At 36.7% G+C, this 19963-nt stretch overlaps 1 protein-coding gene across 5 annotated transcripts in view; it reads left to right on the plus strand.

The window, feature by feature from the left end:
• LOC117287856 (glycine amidinotransferase, mitochondrial-like) overlaps positions 1-19963 on the plus strand; it is a 36600-nt gene that overhangs the window by 1059 nt on the left and 15578 nt on the right. For 4 of the 5 annotated variants that reach the window (XM_033768414.1, XM_033768412.1, XM_033768410.1 and 1 more), the window contains exons 2-3: positions 1109-1177; positions 2472-2675. In XM_033768414.1, coding sequence (XP_033624305.1) covers positions 1112-1177; positions 2472-2675 — 270 coding nt within the window. In that variant the 5' untranslated portion in view covers positions 1109-1111. Of the gene's footprint in view, positions 1-34; positions 253-1108; positions 1178-2471; positions 2676-19963 lie in introns of those variants that run through there. The other variant, XM_033768411.1, reaches the window with a different exon arrangement.

The following is a 19963-nucleotide window of genomic DNA, read 5'->3' on the forward strand; positions in this document are numbered from 1 at the left end:
CAAGGAGTAACGGCTGATCTATACTTAGTTTGATTATCATGAGATGGTTAATTACAGTACAGTCATGGCAGTAGCCTAGTCATAGAAGGAGGCCTAATTTTGACGAGTTGCAACTGTCGCCAAAACAAGTCTCATTTTTGCGAGGGTAAACTTCTTCCTTTCACCAATCTTATTTTCGTCCATCATCCCCTGATCATGGCACAACAAAGTGGCAGAAAATGTGGGAGGGCGACTAAATCCAGTCATGCCAGTGTTAGTGTGTATTTATTTAGGGCTATTATGTTCATTCTTGACTTTGACAACTTTGTTAATTTATATGTACAATAATTTTTGTGTATTTTTAAAGGGTTTTTACAGATAACCTATTTTAAATAATAAATAGGCCTACTCCTATAGTATTATTATTAATAAGCTATTACTAGGGCTAGGCACTTTTGTAAAAAAAAACATTTTATTTTGAACTTTTTCTTTAATTATTTATTTTAGAACATTTTTATTTTAAAGACAGTGGACACTATTGGTAATTGTCAAAGACAAATCTTCTCACTTTTTTGGTGTATCTTAACATATGCATAAAATAACAAAGCTGCGAAAAATTTGAGGTCAATTGTTAATTGTAGTTGCGGGATAATAATGAAAGAAAAAACCACCACCGTGTCACACAAAGTTGTGTGCTTTTATCTAGATGATGATTTCGATACCTCAAATTCCAAATCTGAGGTCTCAAAATCAAATTCGTAGAAAGTTACTTCTTTATCGAAAACTACGTCACCTCAGAAGTTCAGAGGGAGCTGTTTCTCACAGTACTTTTTACTATCAACCTCTCCCTATAACTCATTACCAAGTAAAGTTTTTTGCTATTATAATTATTTTGAGTAGTTACCAATAGTGTCCAATGCCTTTAAGGGAAATACAAATATCAAAATACCTGCTGTTAATATTGCCAGCAGCTTTCATCAGAGAATCAAACCAAACTTTATCTGTGTCATTTGTTTTTCTTCTGTAAAGTGTTCTTATGTCGCCTGAGTGCTTCTTGTTAGGATGTTGCGCTATGTACAAGTGTTAGATTAATTTTAATTATTGTGATTTATAACATTTTTCTTTCAAGGTGATGTTGGGAATCAGAATTGCGCTCGGAGGATGTCGAGGACGAGAAGCCATCCGGAATTTTGCAAAGGTACACAAGGGCAAGCTACATGTATGGTGTAGTGAAGACCCAATCTCATCCCATAGCTGCTTTAGAGCACAAAAAGCAGCTGAGCACTAAACAACATTGCTTACCAGGATAAGGTTTCCAGCCAAAATACAATTCTTTCAGATGACCATTTGTGTTGCTTGATACAACTTTGTGGAGATTTTTTTTTCTTTTCTCATACATGTAGCACCCTTTTTCCACTCCCAAAAGAGGGTTTTAAACTAGCTGACCAGCTGAAAAGTTCCTTGCCTTTGCTAATAATAGTTTCATGGGAAAACGGAGTTTTCTTTAAAACTGTTGACCAAACTAAATGGCATGTGGTCATAGTGTTAGGTATAGAGAATCTCTTTTGGACACTACGCTTTAAGTTTGGACAGCCGACACCCTGGTATAATGTCTGTCATTTACAATGTAAATAAACCATTTGGACTCCCAGTTTTTTTTTCATTTCCAACCAATTTGTACACCTTTTTTTACCCAATCCTGGCTAAAACTTTGTGGATCGCCGCACTTTTGTCCCCTGCAGAACTGTTTTCAAAGGGGCTGCAACCTTCAGAGAGATAGTTCATTCAATGACAAAAAGGAGGGCTAAAAGCATTTAAGAAGGTCATCTGCAGTCTCCCACTAGTTTACATGTATCAGGACGCTTAAGTTGAGGGGTTATTAACCTATCCGCAAAAAGTGTTGAGAATGTTTTAGTGTGCATTTCACCATGTCCTGTTGTCTAGGATTATGCATGAATGTAGAAAGAATCATATGCATGGTATTCTTTCTACCAAAGTCTGATTTCCGACTTTTGGGGTCCTTTGGGAAAATCACAAAGTTTATGACTAAAATAGCCTTAGTGTCAATTATTAAAGCTTGTATGTAGATTGTAGGCCATCCCATGAACTTGTTTTTCCCAGTGGCAAAATATCACCCCATGAAAGAAGTCGCTTTAGATGTGAACATACAAATATTGGGAAACTATGACAGTAGCTGGTGGGGATATTATTACTGGTAACACCGAGATCACTACAGCATCCAACAATTTGTCAAGTTTGCAAATTAAGTTGACTTTGGTGCAGGGCAAAAGGCACACCAGGGCCTTGCCCCACACACGCTAAACTCCCTACACTTCTTGAGAGTCTAGTAGTGTACTTGGCTGTTTATGGGGTTAACAACAAGGACCACACTAATTCCAAGGAATGCCTAGTAGTTTACTTGGTGCTGAATGTGTACAATTACAAGTAATGATTTAAAACTAATATATAATAATGCAATGCTTTCATTTAAGGTTGGTTCATATCGCCAGCAGCATCGGCAGGCCCAATACCTGTCGGCACGTAGTACCAGCGCGTTCACCAAGTGTGTTCAGGAAGTTGTTGAGAACAAGACTCCAAGTCCAGTATGCTCCTACAATGAGTGGGACCCACTGGAGGAAGTCATTGTAGGAAGGGTAGAGGGTGCAACCGTTCCGCAATTCAGCGTGGAGGTCAAGGTATATGAAGAAAAAAAAATTGTTCAATTTACTACAAATAATGTGAAATTGAAATTATTGTTTTTCTAATTAGCTGTTCTTATCCAGTCGGAACAGCTATTGTTTTCGTCAAGATTTTTATTATTTTTATTATTATTATTAGCTGTTCCGATCCAGTCGGAACAGCTATTGTTTTCGTCGAGATTTTTATTAATTTCATTGTTATTATTATTATTAGCTGTTCCGACCGTCCGTCGGAACAGGTATTGTTTTCGTCTAGATTTTTATTGTTTTTATTATTATTAGCTGTTCCGATCCAGTCGGAACAGCTATTGTTTTCGTCGAGATTTTTATTATTAGCTGTTCCGATCCAGTCGGAACAGCTATTGTTTTCGTCGAGATTTTTATTATTTTTATTATTATTATTAGCTGTTCCGATCCAGTCGGAACAGCTATTGTTTTCGTCGAGATTTTTATTATTTTTATTATTATTATTAGCTGTTCCGATCCAGTCGGAACAGCTATTGTTTTCGTCGAGATTTTTATTATTTTTATTATTATTATTCTTTGTTTCTCCCTAAATCCCATAGTGTTTGTACACGTTTTTGTGGCAGCCTAATCTCCTAAACCATAATACGAAAGAGTGAGTTTATTATACCAAATTGAAGCTTAGAACATAAGCTTAATTCTTATCGTAAAAAAAATTAAAATTGTTAATTAATAAGCCTTAATTAAGCTTATGAATATCTAATTAGCAAACCTAGTTAACACCATATCTCAAAAAGTAGACCGCCGATCCTGAAACTTTTTTCAGCTATACACTAGTCAGGTCCTGTTAAGGTGATTTCTGACATAAAATTTCGGACGACGTCACCATGACGTCATTTAATGCACGTTTTGTGTCTGTGCACAAACACAATGGCTCTTCAAATCTATACTTTAAACTGGTCAAAAACACAATAACTTCGAAATAATGTATCTGTTAGTTTCCTAAATATCATATTATGTGTAGAAAAATACACTGATTCTAATAAGATTTGTTTCAGTCCATAAAAGCAATCAATGTTCGTCTATTAATTAATTAATCAATTAGAATCTTGGCATCATGTGTACAACGTAGTACTTCATAAATTGGGTGCAGTCACTTTCATTGCAATGTTTAAACATCTCTATGGCTCTTGCAACACACTGCGGACCTGTATGGGTTGAGGACTCTCGGGGAGAGTCTGAGAAGACGATGTCGTGATGTTTGCATCTTTAATTTGTTTTTGAAAAATGGCAACTAGTAACTAATTAACCACATGACCCTCATTTGCATATTAAATTAGAAAATCTTTGCTGCACCATATCTCAAGAAGTATACAGCCGATTTTAAGACTGTTTGTTGCTAAAGCCTTTTTGGGGATTGGAAATTAATTTTGAAAAATCGTGACCTCAAGTTGACCCCTACTTCCGGGTCGACCGGAAGTGGGACCATATCTCAAGAACTGTACAACAGATTATAAAACTTTTTTCAGTTATAAACTCCTTAGGCATAAAATATAACTTTTGACAAACCGTGACCTCAAGTTGACCTCTACTTCTGGGTCAACCGGAAGTGGGACCATATCTCAAGAAATATACAACCGATTTTCAAACTTTTTTCAGTTATAGACTCCTTGGACATTCAAGATTAGTTTGAAACACATTTGACCCCCATGTTGACCTTTACTTCCGGGTCGACCGGAAGTGGGCCCATATCTCAAGAAGTACAAAACCAATGTTGAAACTTCAGTTATAGACTCTAAGGCAATAAATATTAACTTTGGAAAACTGTGACCCTATGTTGACCTCTACTTCTGGGTCAACCGGAAGTGGGACTATATATCAAGATCTTCACAACCGATTGCTTTAACTTTTTCAGTTATAGACTCCTTGGCATTGCAGATTAGTCTTTGGTAGCTGTGGGCCCATTTTCACCTTTACTTGCGGGTCAACCGGGAAGTGTGACCTAATACCCAGCAGGGTGGATATGTGCGCATTACAACTCAAAAAGTAGACCGCCGATCCTGAAACTTTTTTCAGCTATACACTAGTCAGGTCCTGTTAAGGTGATTTCTGACATAAAATTTCGGACGACGTCACCATGACGTCATTTAATGCACGTTTTGTGTCTGTGCACAAACACAATGGCTCTTCAAATCTATACTTTAAACTGGTCAAAAACACAATAACTTCGAAATAATGTATCTGTTAGTTTCCTAAATATCATATTATGTGTAGAAAAATACACTGATTCTAATAACATTTGTTTCAGTCCATAAAAGCAATCAATGTTCGTCTATTAATTAATTAATCAATTAGAATCTTGGCATCATGTGTACAACGTAGTACTTCATAAATTGGGTGCAGTCACTTTCATTGCAATGTTTAAACATCTCTATGGCTCTTGCAACACACTGCGGACCTGTATGGGTTGAGGACTCTCGGGGAGAGTCTGAGAAGACGATGTCGTGATGTTTGCATCTTTAATTTGTTTTTGAAAAATGGCAACTAGTAACTAATTAACCACATGACCCTCATTTGCATATTAAATTAGAAAATCTTTGCTGCACCATATCTCAAGAAGTATACAGCCGATTTTAAGACTGTTTGTTGCTAAAGCCTTTTTGGGGATTGGAAATTAATTTTGAAAAATCGTGACCTCAAGTTGACCCCTACTTCCGGGTCGACCGGAAGTGGGACCATATCTCAAGAACTGTACAACAGATTATAAAACTTTTTTCAGTTATAAACTCCTTAGGCATAAAATATAACTTTTGACAAACCGTGACCTCAAGTTGACCTCTACTTCTGGGTCAACCGGAAGTGGGACCATATCTCAAGAAATATACAACCGATTTTCAAACTTTTTTCAGTTATAGACTCCTTGGACATTCAAGATTAGTTTGAAACACATTTGACCCCCATGTTGACCTTTACTTCCGGGTCGACCGGAAGTGGGCCCATATCTCAAGAAGTACAAAACCAATGTTGAAACTTCAGTTATAGACTCTAAGGCAATAAATATTAACTTTGGAAAACTGTGACCCTATGTTGACCTCTACTTCTGGGTCAACCGGAAGTGGGACTATATATCAAGATCTTCACAACCGATTGCTTTAACTTTTTCAGTTATAGACTCCTTGGCATTGCAGATTAGTCTTTGGTAGCTGTGGGCCCATTTTCACCTTTACTTGCGGGTCAACCGGGAAGTGTGACCTAATACCCAGCAGGGTGGATATGTGCGCATTACAAGTCTTATTATTATTATTATTATTATTATACCAAGAGCTACACAACTTTTTTGAAACCTTTTTTTCAGTTATATATTCCTTGGGCAATGAAGCACATAATCCAAGCAAAACAACAAGGAACAGCTTTGTGTTTGTTCACAAACACTTAATGTCTAGTTATTCTTTGTTTCTCCCTAAATCCCATAGTGTTTGTACACGTTTTTGCGGCAGCCTAATCTCCTAAACCATAATACGAAAGAGTGAGTTTATTATACCAAATTGAAGCTTAGAACATAAGCTTAATTCTTATCGTAAAAAATGTAAAAAATTTTAATTAATAAGCCTTAATTAAGCTTGTGAATATTTAATTAGCAAACCTAGTTAACACCATATCTCAAAAATTAGACCGCCGATCCTGAAACTTTTTTCAGCTATACACTAGTCAGGTCCTGTTAATGTGATTTCCGACATAAAATTCTGGACGACGTCACCATGACGTCATGTAATGCACGTTTTGTGTCTGTGCACAAACACAATGGCTCTTCAAATCTATACTTTAAACTGGTCAAAAACACAATAACTTCTAAATAATTTATTTGTTAGTTTCCTAAATATCATATTATGTGTAGAAAAATACACTGATTCTAATAAGATTTGTTTCAGTCCATAAAAGCAATCAATGTTCGTCTATTAATTAATTAATCAATTAGAATCTTGGCATCATGGGTACAACGTAGTACTTCATAAATTGGGTGCAGTCACTTTCATTGCAATGTTTAAACATCTCTATGATGGGTTGAGGACTCTTGGGGAGAGTCTGAGAAGACGATGTCTGATGTTTGCATCTTTAATTTGTTTTTGAAAAATGGCAACTAGTAACTAATTAACCACATGACCCTAATTTGCATATTCAATCAGAAAATCTTTGCAGCACCATATCTCAAGAAGTATACAGCCGATTTTAAGACTGTTTGTTGCTAAAGACTCTTTGGGGATTGGAGATTAATTTTGAAAAATCGTGACCTCAAGTTGACCCCTACTTCCGGGTCGGCCGGAAGTGGGACCATATCTCAAGAACTATACAACAGATTATAAAACTTTTTTCAGTTATAAACTCCTTAGGCATAAAAATATAACTTTTGACAAACCGTGACCTCAAGTTGACCTCTACTTCCGGGTCAACCGGAAGTGGGACCATTTCTCAAGAAATATACAACCGATTTTCAAACTTTTTTCAGTTATAGACTCCTTGGACATTCAAGATTAGTTTGAAACACATTTGACCCCATTTTGACCTTTACTTCCGGGTCGACCGGAAGTGGGCCAATATCTCAAGAAGTACAAAGCCAATGTTCAAACTTCAGTTATAGACTCTAAGGCAATAAATATTAACTTTGAAAAACTGTGACCCTATGTTGACCTCTACTTCTGGGCAACCGGAAGTGGGACTATATATCAAGATCTTCACAACCGATTGCTTAAACTTTTTCAGTTATAGACTCCTTGGCATTGCAGATTAGTCTTTGGTAGCTGTGGGCCCATTTTGACCTTTACTTGTGGGTCAACCGGGAAGTGTGACCTAATACCAAGAGCTACACAACTTTTTTGAAACTTTTTTTCCAGTTATATATTCCTTGGGCAATGAAGCACATAATCAAAGCAAAACATCACGGAACAGCTTCGTGTTTGTTCACAAACACTTAATGTCTAGTTATTATTAGCTGTTCCGATCCAGTCGGAACAGCTATTGTTTTCGTCGAGATTTTTATTATTAGCTGTTCCGATCCAGTCGGAACAGCTATTGTTTTCGTCGAGATTTTTATTATTTTTATTATTATTATTATTATTATTATTCTTTGTTTCTCCCTAAATCCCATAGTGTTTGTACACGTTTTTGCGGCAGCCTAATCTCCTAAACCATAATACGAAAGAGTGAGTTTATTATACCAAATTGAAGCTTAGAACATAAGCTTAATTCTTATCGTAAAAAATTTAAACATTGTTAATCAATAAGCCTTAATTAAGCTTGTGAATATTTAATTAGCAAACCAAGTTAACACCATATCTCAAAAATTAGACCGCCGATCCTGAAACTTTTTTCAGCTATACACTAGTCAGGTCCTGTTAATGTGATTTCCGACATAAAATTCTGGACGACGTCACCATGACGTCATGTAATGCACGTTTTGTGTCTGTGCACAAACACAATGGCTCTTGAAGTGTAAACAAACCCAGCTTTCCAAAACATAATTTATTCGATTAAAATTAAATTACATGTTGTACACTTCCCAAAATTGCTTTAGATTAAGATGCATTTTATTGATGGTCATTTTAAAAGCATCAGAACTTATAGAAACAGTGTAATTATTTTTAAAAACCTGTATTTCCGGGGAAGTTTTTTCAAAGATCATGGGTACGGCGTAAAACTTGATTTGAATAGTCAAAATTGTAAAACTGTTAACTTGACCAAGTCCTTATACCATTTTCGACCGGTGTTATTGCGTTTTTTTGTTCAATATACATAGATTTCTTACGGTAACCGACTAGCACAAGTCTAAACTTGTTTCCAAAATTTGACAAGCCTGAGCATGGTGCGTCGTGGACCGGGTTCATTTCAGCCGACGAGCGTGGACGACGAAAATAGACCGCCCGGGATTTGGAGTTATTTACGGGTAAAGTCACCTTGTTCGCGCCTGGGACCATTTGCCTAAACTAATTCCAGTATTTCGCGTTACGTTCGGAAATTAGACCATGACAAACAAAAACTCTTTGACAGGAATACAAAAGCAGAGATTTTATTATGCTGACGTTTCTCTGGTGGTTGAGTGGCTCAATTTTATAGAGCTGCTTATAATAAACAGGCAAAACATTTTGCTTTACAAAATTGCAGAAATTGAGCAGAATACCTGGATTCACAACTTGAACATGAGGCATGGTTAAGCTGCTTTTTGTGTTTAAAAAGCTATTGTGTAGTTTGGTCCTGGGCCAATGGCTTTTAAAGGAAAGAATCGCAGCGCTTACGTAATCAGGGAACTGTGCTTACGCTAAGCGTATTTTACAGCTTAGCAGGGAATGTGTTCTTCACGTCACAATTCGCATCAAAAAATTTGCTACAGTTGACTAACTGTGCTCAACTCCTGCGAAACTTGCACTGCAAAAACAGTGCTTAAAAATTTGATTTGCATTCGCAGGAAAAACCGTGCTTTACTTGTGACAAATGTAGGCAGGGGCGACTAGTGTGCTTTAGTGGTAAAGTCGCGACTACAAATTATTATTTGAGTCGCGACTACTGTTTTTCTCTACTCCGTTATAATCGTGTCCACACATCGACTACAAAATTTGTCCCGACTACCTGTTTGGTGAACCAGTTGTGTTGCTTACTACTATTCGCAACATAATTAATATTGCCCTTGCGGCATAGCGGCACAAATCTTGAGAATCTGTACTTTATCTCGACAAGTGTCATAGTTAGGTTTGAAGTGCGACTAGTCGAGTAGTAAATTTCACTAGTCACACCCATTCGCAACATAATTAAAAATTTGTCCCGACTACCTGTTTGGTGAACCAGTTGTGTTGCTTATATTCGCAACATAATTTATATTGCCCTTGCGGCATAGCGGCACAAATCTTGAGAATCCGTACTTTATCTCAACAAGTGTCGTAGTTAGGTTTGAAGTGCGCCTAGTCGAGTAGTAAATTTCACTAGTCACACCCATTCGCAACATAATTAATATTGCCCTTGCGGCACATAGCGGTACAAATCTTGAGAATCCGTATTTTATCTCGACAAGTGTCGTAGGCAGGTTTGAGGTGCGACTAGTCGAGTCATGATGGGAACTTGCATAATGAAAAAGATTCAGTGCTCTGCAGAAGCATTGAATTCTGCGTTTGTGTCAAGCAAAATAGACTGCTTATAGCATGGATTTCTTTTGTTTGTGTGCTTCCAAGTTCGCACATTATTTTCCAAGCTTGCACATCACAGTAAAGCGGAAAATGGTGATTGAAGCGCAGACTTTGGTGGTTATGAGAACCATGTAATTTTGCCCTGTAAGTAGGTTTGGTAAGGCCTACACTTCAAACATGTAAAGTCAAAAAAGATTGTTAGTACATGAGGGGAAATCTTGTGAAACTGGTCCAATTTGACTCTGCTTCACTGCGTAAGCAAAGAATTTACACATCAGAAGCGCGGATATTATCGCTTACTTAAAGCATATTTCACAGCTTAGCAGGGATATTTTTGCTTGTGCGCGGGGAAACTTATCATATGTAATCTTTGCTTTGAACTAATTGTACAGATATTTCAGCGCCTGCACAGTAAGCGGAGAATGGTGGTTGTATAATAAATGGGCCGCGTTTCGTTGAAGCAGACAGAGCCATAAAACTGGGCCGTGTTCTATAGGGGAAATTATAGCTTGACATTTTGTGACAGTTTTGGTCTCTGCGACGTACACATACAAATACAGAGTCAGATACAGACATTACGGTGCAGAAATCGTGCAATTGAAATGTCTCATAAGAGCGCCCCCTATCGGCAGGAGTAGGAAAATAAAGGAGTATCCTACTAATTAATTATGTGTTTTTAAACACGTAAAATAATATCAAATGGAAGCTTTAGGATGTTTAGCTTAATTCCTATCATAAAACATATCAAAATTATTTATTAATTAACCACCAGTGACCCTCATTTGCATATTAATTAGGAAATCTTTGCAGCATCATATCTCAAGAACTTCACGGCCGACTTTTCAACTGTTTGTTTTTAAAGACTCCTTGGGGGTTGGAGATTAATTTGAAAAAACTGTGACCTCAAGTTGACCTCTACTTCCCCGTCAACCGGAAGTGTCACCATATCTCAAGAACTATACAGCAGATTTTCAAAATATTTTCAGTTATAAACTCCTTAGGCATAAAATATTAACTTTAAAAAACCGTGACCTCAAGTTGACCCCTACTTCCTGGTCAACCGGAAATGGGACCATATCTCAAGAACTATACAACAGATTATCAATTTTGGTTCAGTTATAGACTCCTTGGGCATTCAAGATTAGTTTGAAACAACTTTGACCCCATGTTGACCTTTACTTCCGGGTCAACCGGAAGTGAACCCATATCTAAAAAAGTACAAAGCTAATGTTCAAACTTCAGTTGTAGACTCTTAGGCAATAAATATTAGCTTTGGAAAACTGTGACCCCAAGTTGACCTCTACTTCTGGGTCAACCGGAAGTGGGACTATAAATCAAGATCTACACAACCGATTTTATAGACTCCTTGGCATTGCAGATTAATCTTTGGTAGCTGTGGGCCCATGTTGACCTTTACTTACGGGTCAACCGGGAAGTAAAACCTTATAACAAGAGCTACACAACTTTTTTGAAACCTTTTTTTCAGTTATATTTATTCTTTGTTTCCGCCTAAAACCCCATAGCGTTTGTACAGCGTTTTTGTTCAGGCCCCTACTCCTAAAGTATGAGGATAAAATAGTTAAATCATATATCAAATTGAAGCTTAGAACATAAGTTTTACTCTAACAAAAAAGTGTAAAAATTCTTCATTAATTAACCACGTGGTCTTCATTTGAACTTTTTAATTTGTAATTTTGATGCAGTCACTTTCATGTTATTGTGAAACATTCGCTTTGGTTATACAACACAGTATGTACCTCAATGAGTTGTTGACTTCTTGAGAGGAGTCTATACTATTTTGTTTTCTACCCGCGTTCTGGACACGTTACTCTGTACACGCACAAAGTACGGAGGTTTGGGATTTTCGTTAGAACGTGCGTTAAATTTGTCCTTGTTTTTCTAACCGCGTTCTGGACCAATTACTCTGTGCATGGGTTTTCGTTAAAACGAACGTGCGTAATTAGATAGGGGTTTTTGACGACATCGACGTCGTCGTCAAAAACCCCCTTAAGGCAATCTAATACTGCATTTCAACCCTACTTAACAGTTATAAAATATTTCTTGCTGTGGTGTTGTAGTTTTTGAGAAATGAGTGAAAAAATGTCAAATTTAGACTCCGATGTGTTTTCTTCGTGGACGAACGTGCGTAGTTGAATAGGGGTTTTTGACGACGACGACGTCCTCGTCAAAAACCCCTAAAGGCATCAAATACTACATTTCAACCCCTACTTAAGTTAAAGGCGTTAGCAGTTCATATTTAGTGACAATGTTCGCAAAATCATGACACGAGAATTATTTCGCCGGATCATTTATAATCCCCTCTGTTGAAATAAATACATGTAAACCCTTGATTATTGTGTTGGCCCTCGTAGCCTAGTGGACATCAGTCGCGCTTTCTTCACTGATACGTGCGAGTTCGAATCTGCGCACGGGAAAAATTTTTTTTTAGCCCCCAAAACTAAAAAAATATTTCTTTTTGAAATATTTTAAGTTAGATTCTTATCTTTATATCAATAGTGTTGCCTTTTCTTTTTCTCAATTGTTAGCCAAACATAACCTGTGTGCATGCATGACACGATGATGTTTGAAAAACACAGTAATCGGAAAATGGTGATCATAAGCGCAGAGTTTGGTGGTTAAGAGTTCTGTGAAATCAAATCGTACTAGATCAAACATCAAACCACCGACCCCCAAAAAAATTAAAAATCGTAATTAATTAACCACGTGACCCATTTTTGCATATTTAATTGTACAAGGGGACAAAGTGGTTGGAACTTCCTGTTGATGCTGACATCATGAGAACATCAGCATAAGTATTGGAATTGCACTACCTATTGAACCACTTGGAGTGTTCAAGGAGTCCAACACGTCAGTCTAGAGTCCAACTCTGATTGTAAAAATCAATTCAGGCATCATCTTCAATTTAATTTTATGCAACAAGCAAACTTATAAATTTCTGATTTTATTTCAAAGGGTAACATAAATGGCTGTTAGCAAACGGTTTCCAACAAAAACTACATGGTGTACGTGCACAATACTCTTACTGGCCTCAAGCATTTACCTCTAGATAATAAATCAAGCATTCAGTTCAAAATGATAAAAGTTTGTTATTGCCACAATATTCAGCAAACCATGAATCATACACAGATACTATTCACAAGAAAATCTATGTGTGGAAGGTAATAAATCAAGCATTCAGTTCAAAATGATTAAAGTTTGTTTTCGCCACATTATTCAGCGAACCATGAATCATACACAGCTACTATTCACAAGAAAATCTATGTGTGGAGGGTAATAAATCAAGCATTCAGTTCAAAATGATAAAAGTTTGTTATCGCCACAATATTCAGCGAACCATGAATCATACACAGCTACTATTCACAAGAAAATCTATGTGTGGAGGATAACAGACAGCACACAATGGAACCGGAGTTTAACAATGACAATACCAAAAGTGCAATCGTCAGTCGTTGTGGTTTATTATACATGGGGCTGATGGTGATCATAATGATAAAAGTCTGTTGTCGATACACAACCGCCCACTTATATTCAACGGACCATGAATCACGGACCATATTATGCACAAAATAAAATATTCAAAAGAATATCCATATAATAGATTTGTCTGGTGTATAAACTGATGTCCCAGCATTGGGATTTTCGTGTATTTTTGCTAGATTCCTCACTCCCCAACCAAAGTGACTACAAAACGTCTCTAATGGATAACAATGGTATATTTCGACATGGTTTTTTTTCCCAGCAAGAGTTGTGGGGCCCATTTTCTCTAGTATTTATTTTTATCACACAACTAGTGTTCCCTTTTATGTTTTATTATGACGTTGGGTATTTTATTTATCTGTTTCATTTAAATATATGGTTAAGTTTTATTTTACGCTAACTGTTTTTGTGTTTGTTCTTCCTGCAAATTTGAGTTGTTTTGCCGTTACATAAGATTACACCCACTAAATAGAATTGCTCACATTGCTTTCTTCGTTAGAAAAAAGGGGGAGGGGGTCCGTACTCGTTAAGGTTTGCTTTTATGGGTCCCTCCATCCCCTACATGTGTTTTGCATTGATTTTTAATTTTTGTTTTCTATTATTGTACGATTGCATTTGCTTGTAATAAATTATTTATTACCTTCTGTGTAGACTAAGCAAGGCTTGCGCGTATTTGAACTTTCGGGACCATTATGTTCCAAACCTTATGGAGTTTTACGTGGGACATTTTGTTTCGTCCATTATTTTAGTTTAACGTAGTTTATGACCATGAATATTGTAAATATTGTTGGAAATGTAATACTATATAACAAAACGTATACAAGTAAAATCATTTCAACAACAAAAATCCTACTTTCGGGATGTCGACTTCCTGAGATAAATTATCACAGGAAGACGACATCCTAATTTTAGGATGTCAACTTCCCGAGATAAATTATCACAGCAAGACGACATCCTACTTTTGGGATATCGACATTCCGAGATAAATTATCACAGGAAGACGACATTCTTCTTTTAGAATGTCGACTTCTCGAGATAAATTATCACAGGAAGATGACAACTGACGTTTAGGATGTCGACATACCGAGATAAATTATCACAGCAAGACGACATCCTACTTTTAGGATGTCAACATCCCGGTATAAATTATCACAGGAAGACGACATCCTACTTTTAGGATGTCGACATTCCGAGATAAATTATCACAGGAAGACGACATTCTTCTTTAACAATGTCGACTGTTTGTAGTTATAAGACTCCTTGGGGATAGGAGAAAAATTCGGAAAAACCGTGACCTCAACTTGACCTCTACTTCCGGGTCAACCGGAAGTGGGACCATATCTCAAGAACTACTCAACCGATTTTCAATTTGTTTTCACTTACAGACTCCTTGACATTAATATTGACTGTGAAAACCCGTGACCCCATGTTGGCCTCTACGTCCGGGTGAACCGGAAGTGGGACCATACGCCAAGTACTATACAACCGATTTTCAATCCTTTTTGTTCAGTTTTATCCTCCTAAGGCATTACAAATAAACTTTGAAAATCCATGACCCCAAATTGGCCTCTACTTCCGGGTCAACCAGAAGTGGCACCATATCTCAAGAACTACACAACCGATTTTCTATTTTTTTTTCAGTTACAGACTCCTTGGGCGTTAGAGATTAGCCTTAGGTTACCGTGACCCCATGAAGTGGCACCGCAACTCAAGACACTGTACAGTATTTTTCAAACTTTTTTTCAGTTATAGACTCCTTGGTAATTTTAACACATAATCAAAGCAAAAGAACACGGAACAGCTTTGTGTTTGTTCACAAACACCTAATGTCTAGTTTTTATTATTATTATTAGCTGTTCCGATCCAGTCGGAACAGCTATTGTTTTCGTCGAGATTTTATTATTTTTATTATTATTATTATTATTATTATTCTTTGTTTCTCCCTAAATCCCATAGTGTTTGTACACGTTTTTGCGGCAGCCTAATCTCCTAAACCATAATACGAAAGAGTAAGTTTATTATACCAAATTGAAGCTTAGAACATAAGCTTAATTCTTATCGTAAAAAATGTAAAAAAATTTAATTAATAAGCCTTAATTAAGCTTGTGAATATTTAATTAGCAAACCTAGTTAACACCATATCTCAAAAATTAGACCGCCGATCCTGAAACTTTTTTCAGCTATACACTAGTCAGGTCCTGTTGATGTGATTTCCGACATAAAATTCTGGACGACGTCACCATGACGTCATGTAATGCACGTTTTGTGTCTGTGCACAAACACAATGGCTCTTCAAATCTATACTTTAAACTGGTCAAAAACACAATAACTTCTAAATAATTTATTTGTTAGTTTCCTAAATATCATATTATGTGTAGAAAAATACACTGATTCTAATAAGATTTGTTTCAGTCCATAAAAGCAATCAATGTTCGTCTATTTATTAATTAATCAATTAGAATCTTGGCATCATGGGTACAACGTAGTACTTCATAAATTGGGTGCAGTCACTTTCATTGCAATGTTTAAACATCTCTATGATGGGTTGAGGACTCTTGGGGAGAGTCTGAGAAGACGATGTCGTGATGTTTGCATCTTTAATTTGTTTTTGAAAAATGGCAACTAGTAACTAATTAACCATATGACCCTCATTTGCATATTCAATCAGAAAATCTTTGCAGCACCATATCTCAAGAAGTATACAGCCGATTTTAAGACTGTTTGTTGCTAAAGACTCTTTGGGGATTGGAGATTAATTTTGAAAAATCGTGACCTCAAGTTGACCTCTACTTCCGGGTCAACCGGAAGTGGGACCATATCTCAAGAACTATACAACAGATTATAAAACTTTTTTCAGTTATAAACTCCTTAGGCATAAAATATAACTTTTGACAAACCGTTACCTCAAGTTGACCTCTACTTCCGGGTCAACCGGAAGTGGGACCATATCTCATGAAATATACAACCGATTTTCAAACTTTTTTCAGTTATAGACTCCTTGGACATTCAAGATTAGTTTGAAACACATTTGACCCCATATTGACCTTTACTTCCGGGTCGACCGGAAGTGGGCCAATATCTCAAGAAGTACAAAGCCAATGTTCAAACTTCAGTTATAGACTCTAAGGCAATAAATATTAACTTTGAAAAACTGTGACCCTATGTTGACCTCTACTCTGGGCAACCGGAAGTGGGACTATATATCAAGATCTTCACAACCGATTGCTTAAACTTTTTCAGTTATAGACTCCTTGGCATTGCAGATTAGTCTTTGGTAGCTGTGGGCCCATTTTGACCTTTACTTGTGGGTCAACCGGGAAGTGTGACCTAATACCAAGAGCTACACAACTTTTTTGAAACTTTTTTTCCAGTTATATATTCCTTGGGCAATGAAGCACATAATCAAAGCAAAACATCACGGAACAGCTTCGTGTTTGTTCACAAACACTTAATGTCTAGTTATTCTTTGTTTCTCCCTTAATCCCATAGTGTTTGTACACGTTTTTGCGGCAGCCTAATCTCCTAAACCATAATACGAAAGAGTGAGTTTATTATACCAAATTGAAGCTTAGAACATAAGCTTAATTCTTATCGTAAAAAATGTTAAAATTGTTAATTAATAATCCTTAATTAAGCTTGTGAATATTTAATTAGCAAACCTTGTTAACACCATATCTCAAAAAGTAGACCGCCGATCCTGAAACTTTTTTCAGCTATACACTAGTCAGGTCCTGCTAATGTGATTTCCGACATAAAATTCTGGACGACGTCACCATGACGTCATGTAACGCACGTTTTGTGTCTGTGCACAAACACAATGGCTCTTCAAATCTATACTTTAAACTGGTCAAAAACACAATAACTTCTAAATAATTTATTTATTAGTTTCCTAAATATCATATTATGTGTAGAAAAATACACTGATTCTAATAAGATTTGTTTCAGTCCATAAAAGCAATCAATGTTCGTCTAATAATTAATTAATCAATTAGAATCTTGGCATCATGGGTACAACGTAGTACTTCATAAATTGGGGCAGTCACTTTCATATCAGTATACAGACATCTCTATGGCTCTTGCAACACACTGCGAACCTGTATGGGTTGAGGACTCTTGGGGAGATTCTGAGAAGACGATGTCGTGATGTTTGCATCTAATTTGTTTTTGAAAAATGGCAACTAGTAACTAATTAACCACATGACCCTCATTTGCATATTCAATCAGAAAATCTTTGCAGCACCATATCTCAAGAAGTATACAGCCGATTTTAAGACTGTTTGTTGCTAATGACTCTTTGGGGATTGGAGATTAATTTTGAAAAATCGTGACCTCAAGTTGACCCCTACTTCCGGGTCGGCCGGAAGTGGGACCATATCTCAAGAACTATACAACAGATTATAAAACTTTTTTCAGTTATAAACTCCTTAGGCATAAAAATATTAACTTTAAAAAACCGTGACCTCAAGTTGACCCCTACTTCCTGGTCAACCGGAAGTGGGACCATATCTCAAGAACTATAAAACAGATTATCAATTTTGGTTCAGTTATAGACTCCTTGGGCATTCAAGATTAGTTTGAAACACGTTTGACCCCATGTTGACCTTTACTTCCGGGTCGACCGGAAGTGGGCCAATATCTCAAGAAGTACAAAGCCAATGTTCAAACTTCAGTTATAGACTCTAAGGCAATAAATATTAACTTTGAAAAACTGTGACCCTATGTTGACCTCTACTTCTGGGCAACCGGAAGTGGGACTATATATCAAGATCTTCACAACCGATTGCTTAAACTTTTTCAGTTATAGACTCCTTGGCATTGCAGATTAGTCTTTGGTAGCTGTGGGCCCATTTTGACCTTTACTTGTGGGTCAACCGGGAAGTGTGACCTAATACCAAGAGCTACACAACTTTTTTGAAACTTTTTTTCAAGTTATATATTCCCTGGGCAATGAAGCACATAATCCAAGCAAAACATCACGGAACAGCTTCGTGTTTGTTCACAAACACTTAATGTCTAGTTATTCTTTGTTTCTCCCTTAATCCCATAGCGTTTGTACACGTTTTTGCGGCAGCCTAATCTCCTAAACCATAATACGAAAGAGTGAGTTTATTATACCAAATTGAAGCTTAGAACATAAGCTTAATTCTTATCATAAAAAATGTTAAAATTGTTAATTAATAAGCCTTAATTAAGCTTATGAATATTTAATTCGCAAACCGAGTTAACACCATATCTCAAAAAGTAGACTGCCAATCCTAAAACTTTTTTCAGCTATACACTAGTCAGGTCCTATTAATGTGATATCCGACATAATATTTTGGACGACGTCACCATGACGTCATGTATTGTACGTTGTGTGTCTGTGCACAAACACAATGGCTCTTGAAGTGTAAACAAACCCATGTTTCGGAAACATGATTTATTCGATTAAAATTAAATTACATGGTGTACACTTCCCAAAACTGTTTTAGATTAAGATATATTTTATTGATGGTCATTTTAAAAGCATCAAAACTTATTGAAACAGTGTAATAAAATAAAAAAACCTGTATTCCCGTGGAAATTTTTCCAAAGATCATGGGTACGGCGTAAAACTTGATTTGAATAGTCAAAATTGTAAAATTGTTAACTTGACCAAGTCCTCATCCCATTTACGACCGGTGTTATTGCGATTTTTTGTTCAAATACATAGATTTCTTACGGTCACCGACTAGCACAAGTCTAAACTTGTTCCCAAAATTTTACAAGCCTGAGCATGGTGCGTCGTGGACCGGGTTCATTTCAGGTGACGAACGTGGACGACGAAACTAGACCGCCCGGGATTTGGAATTATTTACGGGTAAAGTCACCTTGTTTGCGCCGGGGACCATTTGCCTAAACTAATTCCAGTGTTCGCGTTACTTTCGTTAATTCCAGTGTTCGCGTTTAAATTAGACCATGACAAACAATAACTCTTTGACAGGAATAAAAAAGCAGAGATTTTATTGGGCTGACATTTCTCTGGTGGTTGAGTGGCTCAGTTTTATAGAGCTGCTTATAATAAACAGGCAAAACATTTTGCTTTACAAAATTGCAGAAATTGAGCAGAATACCTGGATTCACAACTTGAACATGAGGCATGGTTAAGCAGCTTTTTGTGTTTAAAGGGCTATTATGTAGTTTGTAGGGCCACTGATTTTCCGTTTCAGAAAAGTGCAAATTCCGTTTGGCAAAAACATGAATTCCGTTTCAGGCACAAAAAATTCCGTTTCATGTTTTTTTAATTAGATAAAAGGTTGTTTAATACCCAGGGACACATTATAAAAATCAATTTGAGATAAGTTGCACTGTTGACTTTGTAAAATGTTCATTTGAACTGACAAATTTCAAAAAAATACTTTTTTTATAACTGTGGATTATTTTATATACTGCTGTTCGATGAAACAAAAACATGTAGTCAGGGTAAAAAGGTTGATCTGTGACTGCAGTATCACTGTGACTGCAGTATCACTGTGACTGCAGTATCAATGCACATGATGTGATAGACTTGATTCCAAGTCTAAAACTGCAGTTGATTCTCTGCATCAGCCACATTGTAGGCTAATGACAGGAGTGTATCCACAAGAGGGCGCTGTTTCAGCATGATCAAAGACTTGGGAACAAGTCTATGGACGT

Source organism: Asterias rubens, chromosome 3, assembly GCF_902459465.1.
Source record: "Asterias rubens chromosome 3, eAstRub1.3, whole genome shotgun sequence".
NCBI classification, from domain to species: domain Eukaryota; kingdom Metazoa; phylum Echinodermata; class Asteroidea; order Forcipulatida; family Asteriidae; genus Asterias; species Asterias rubens.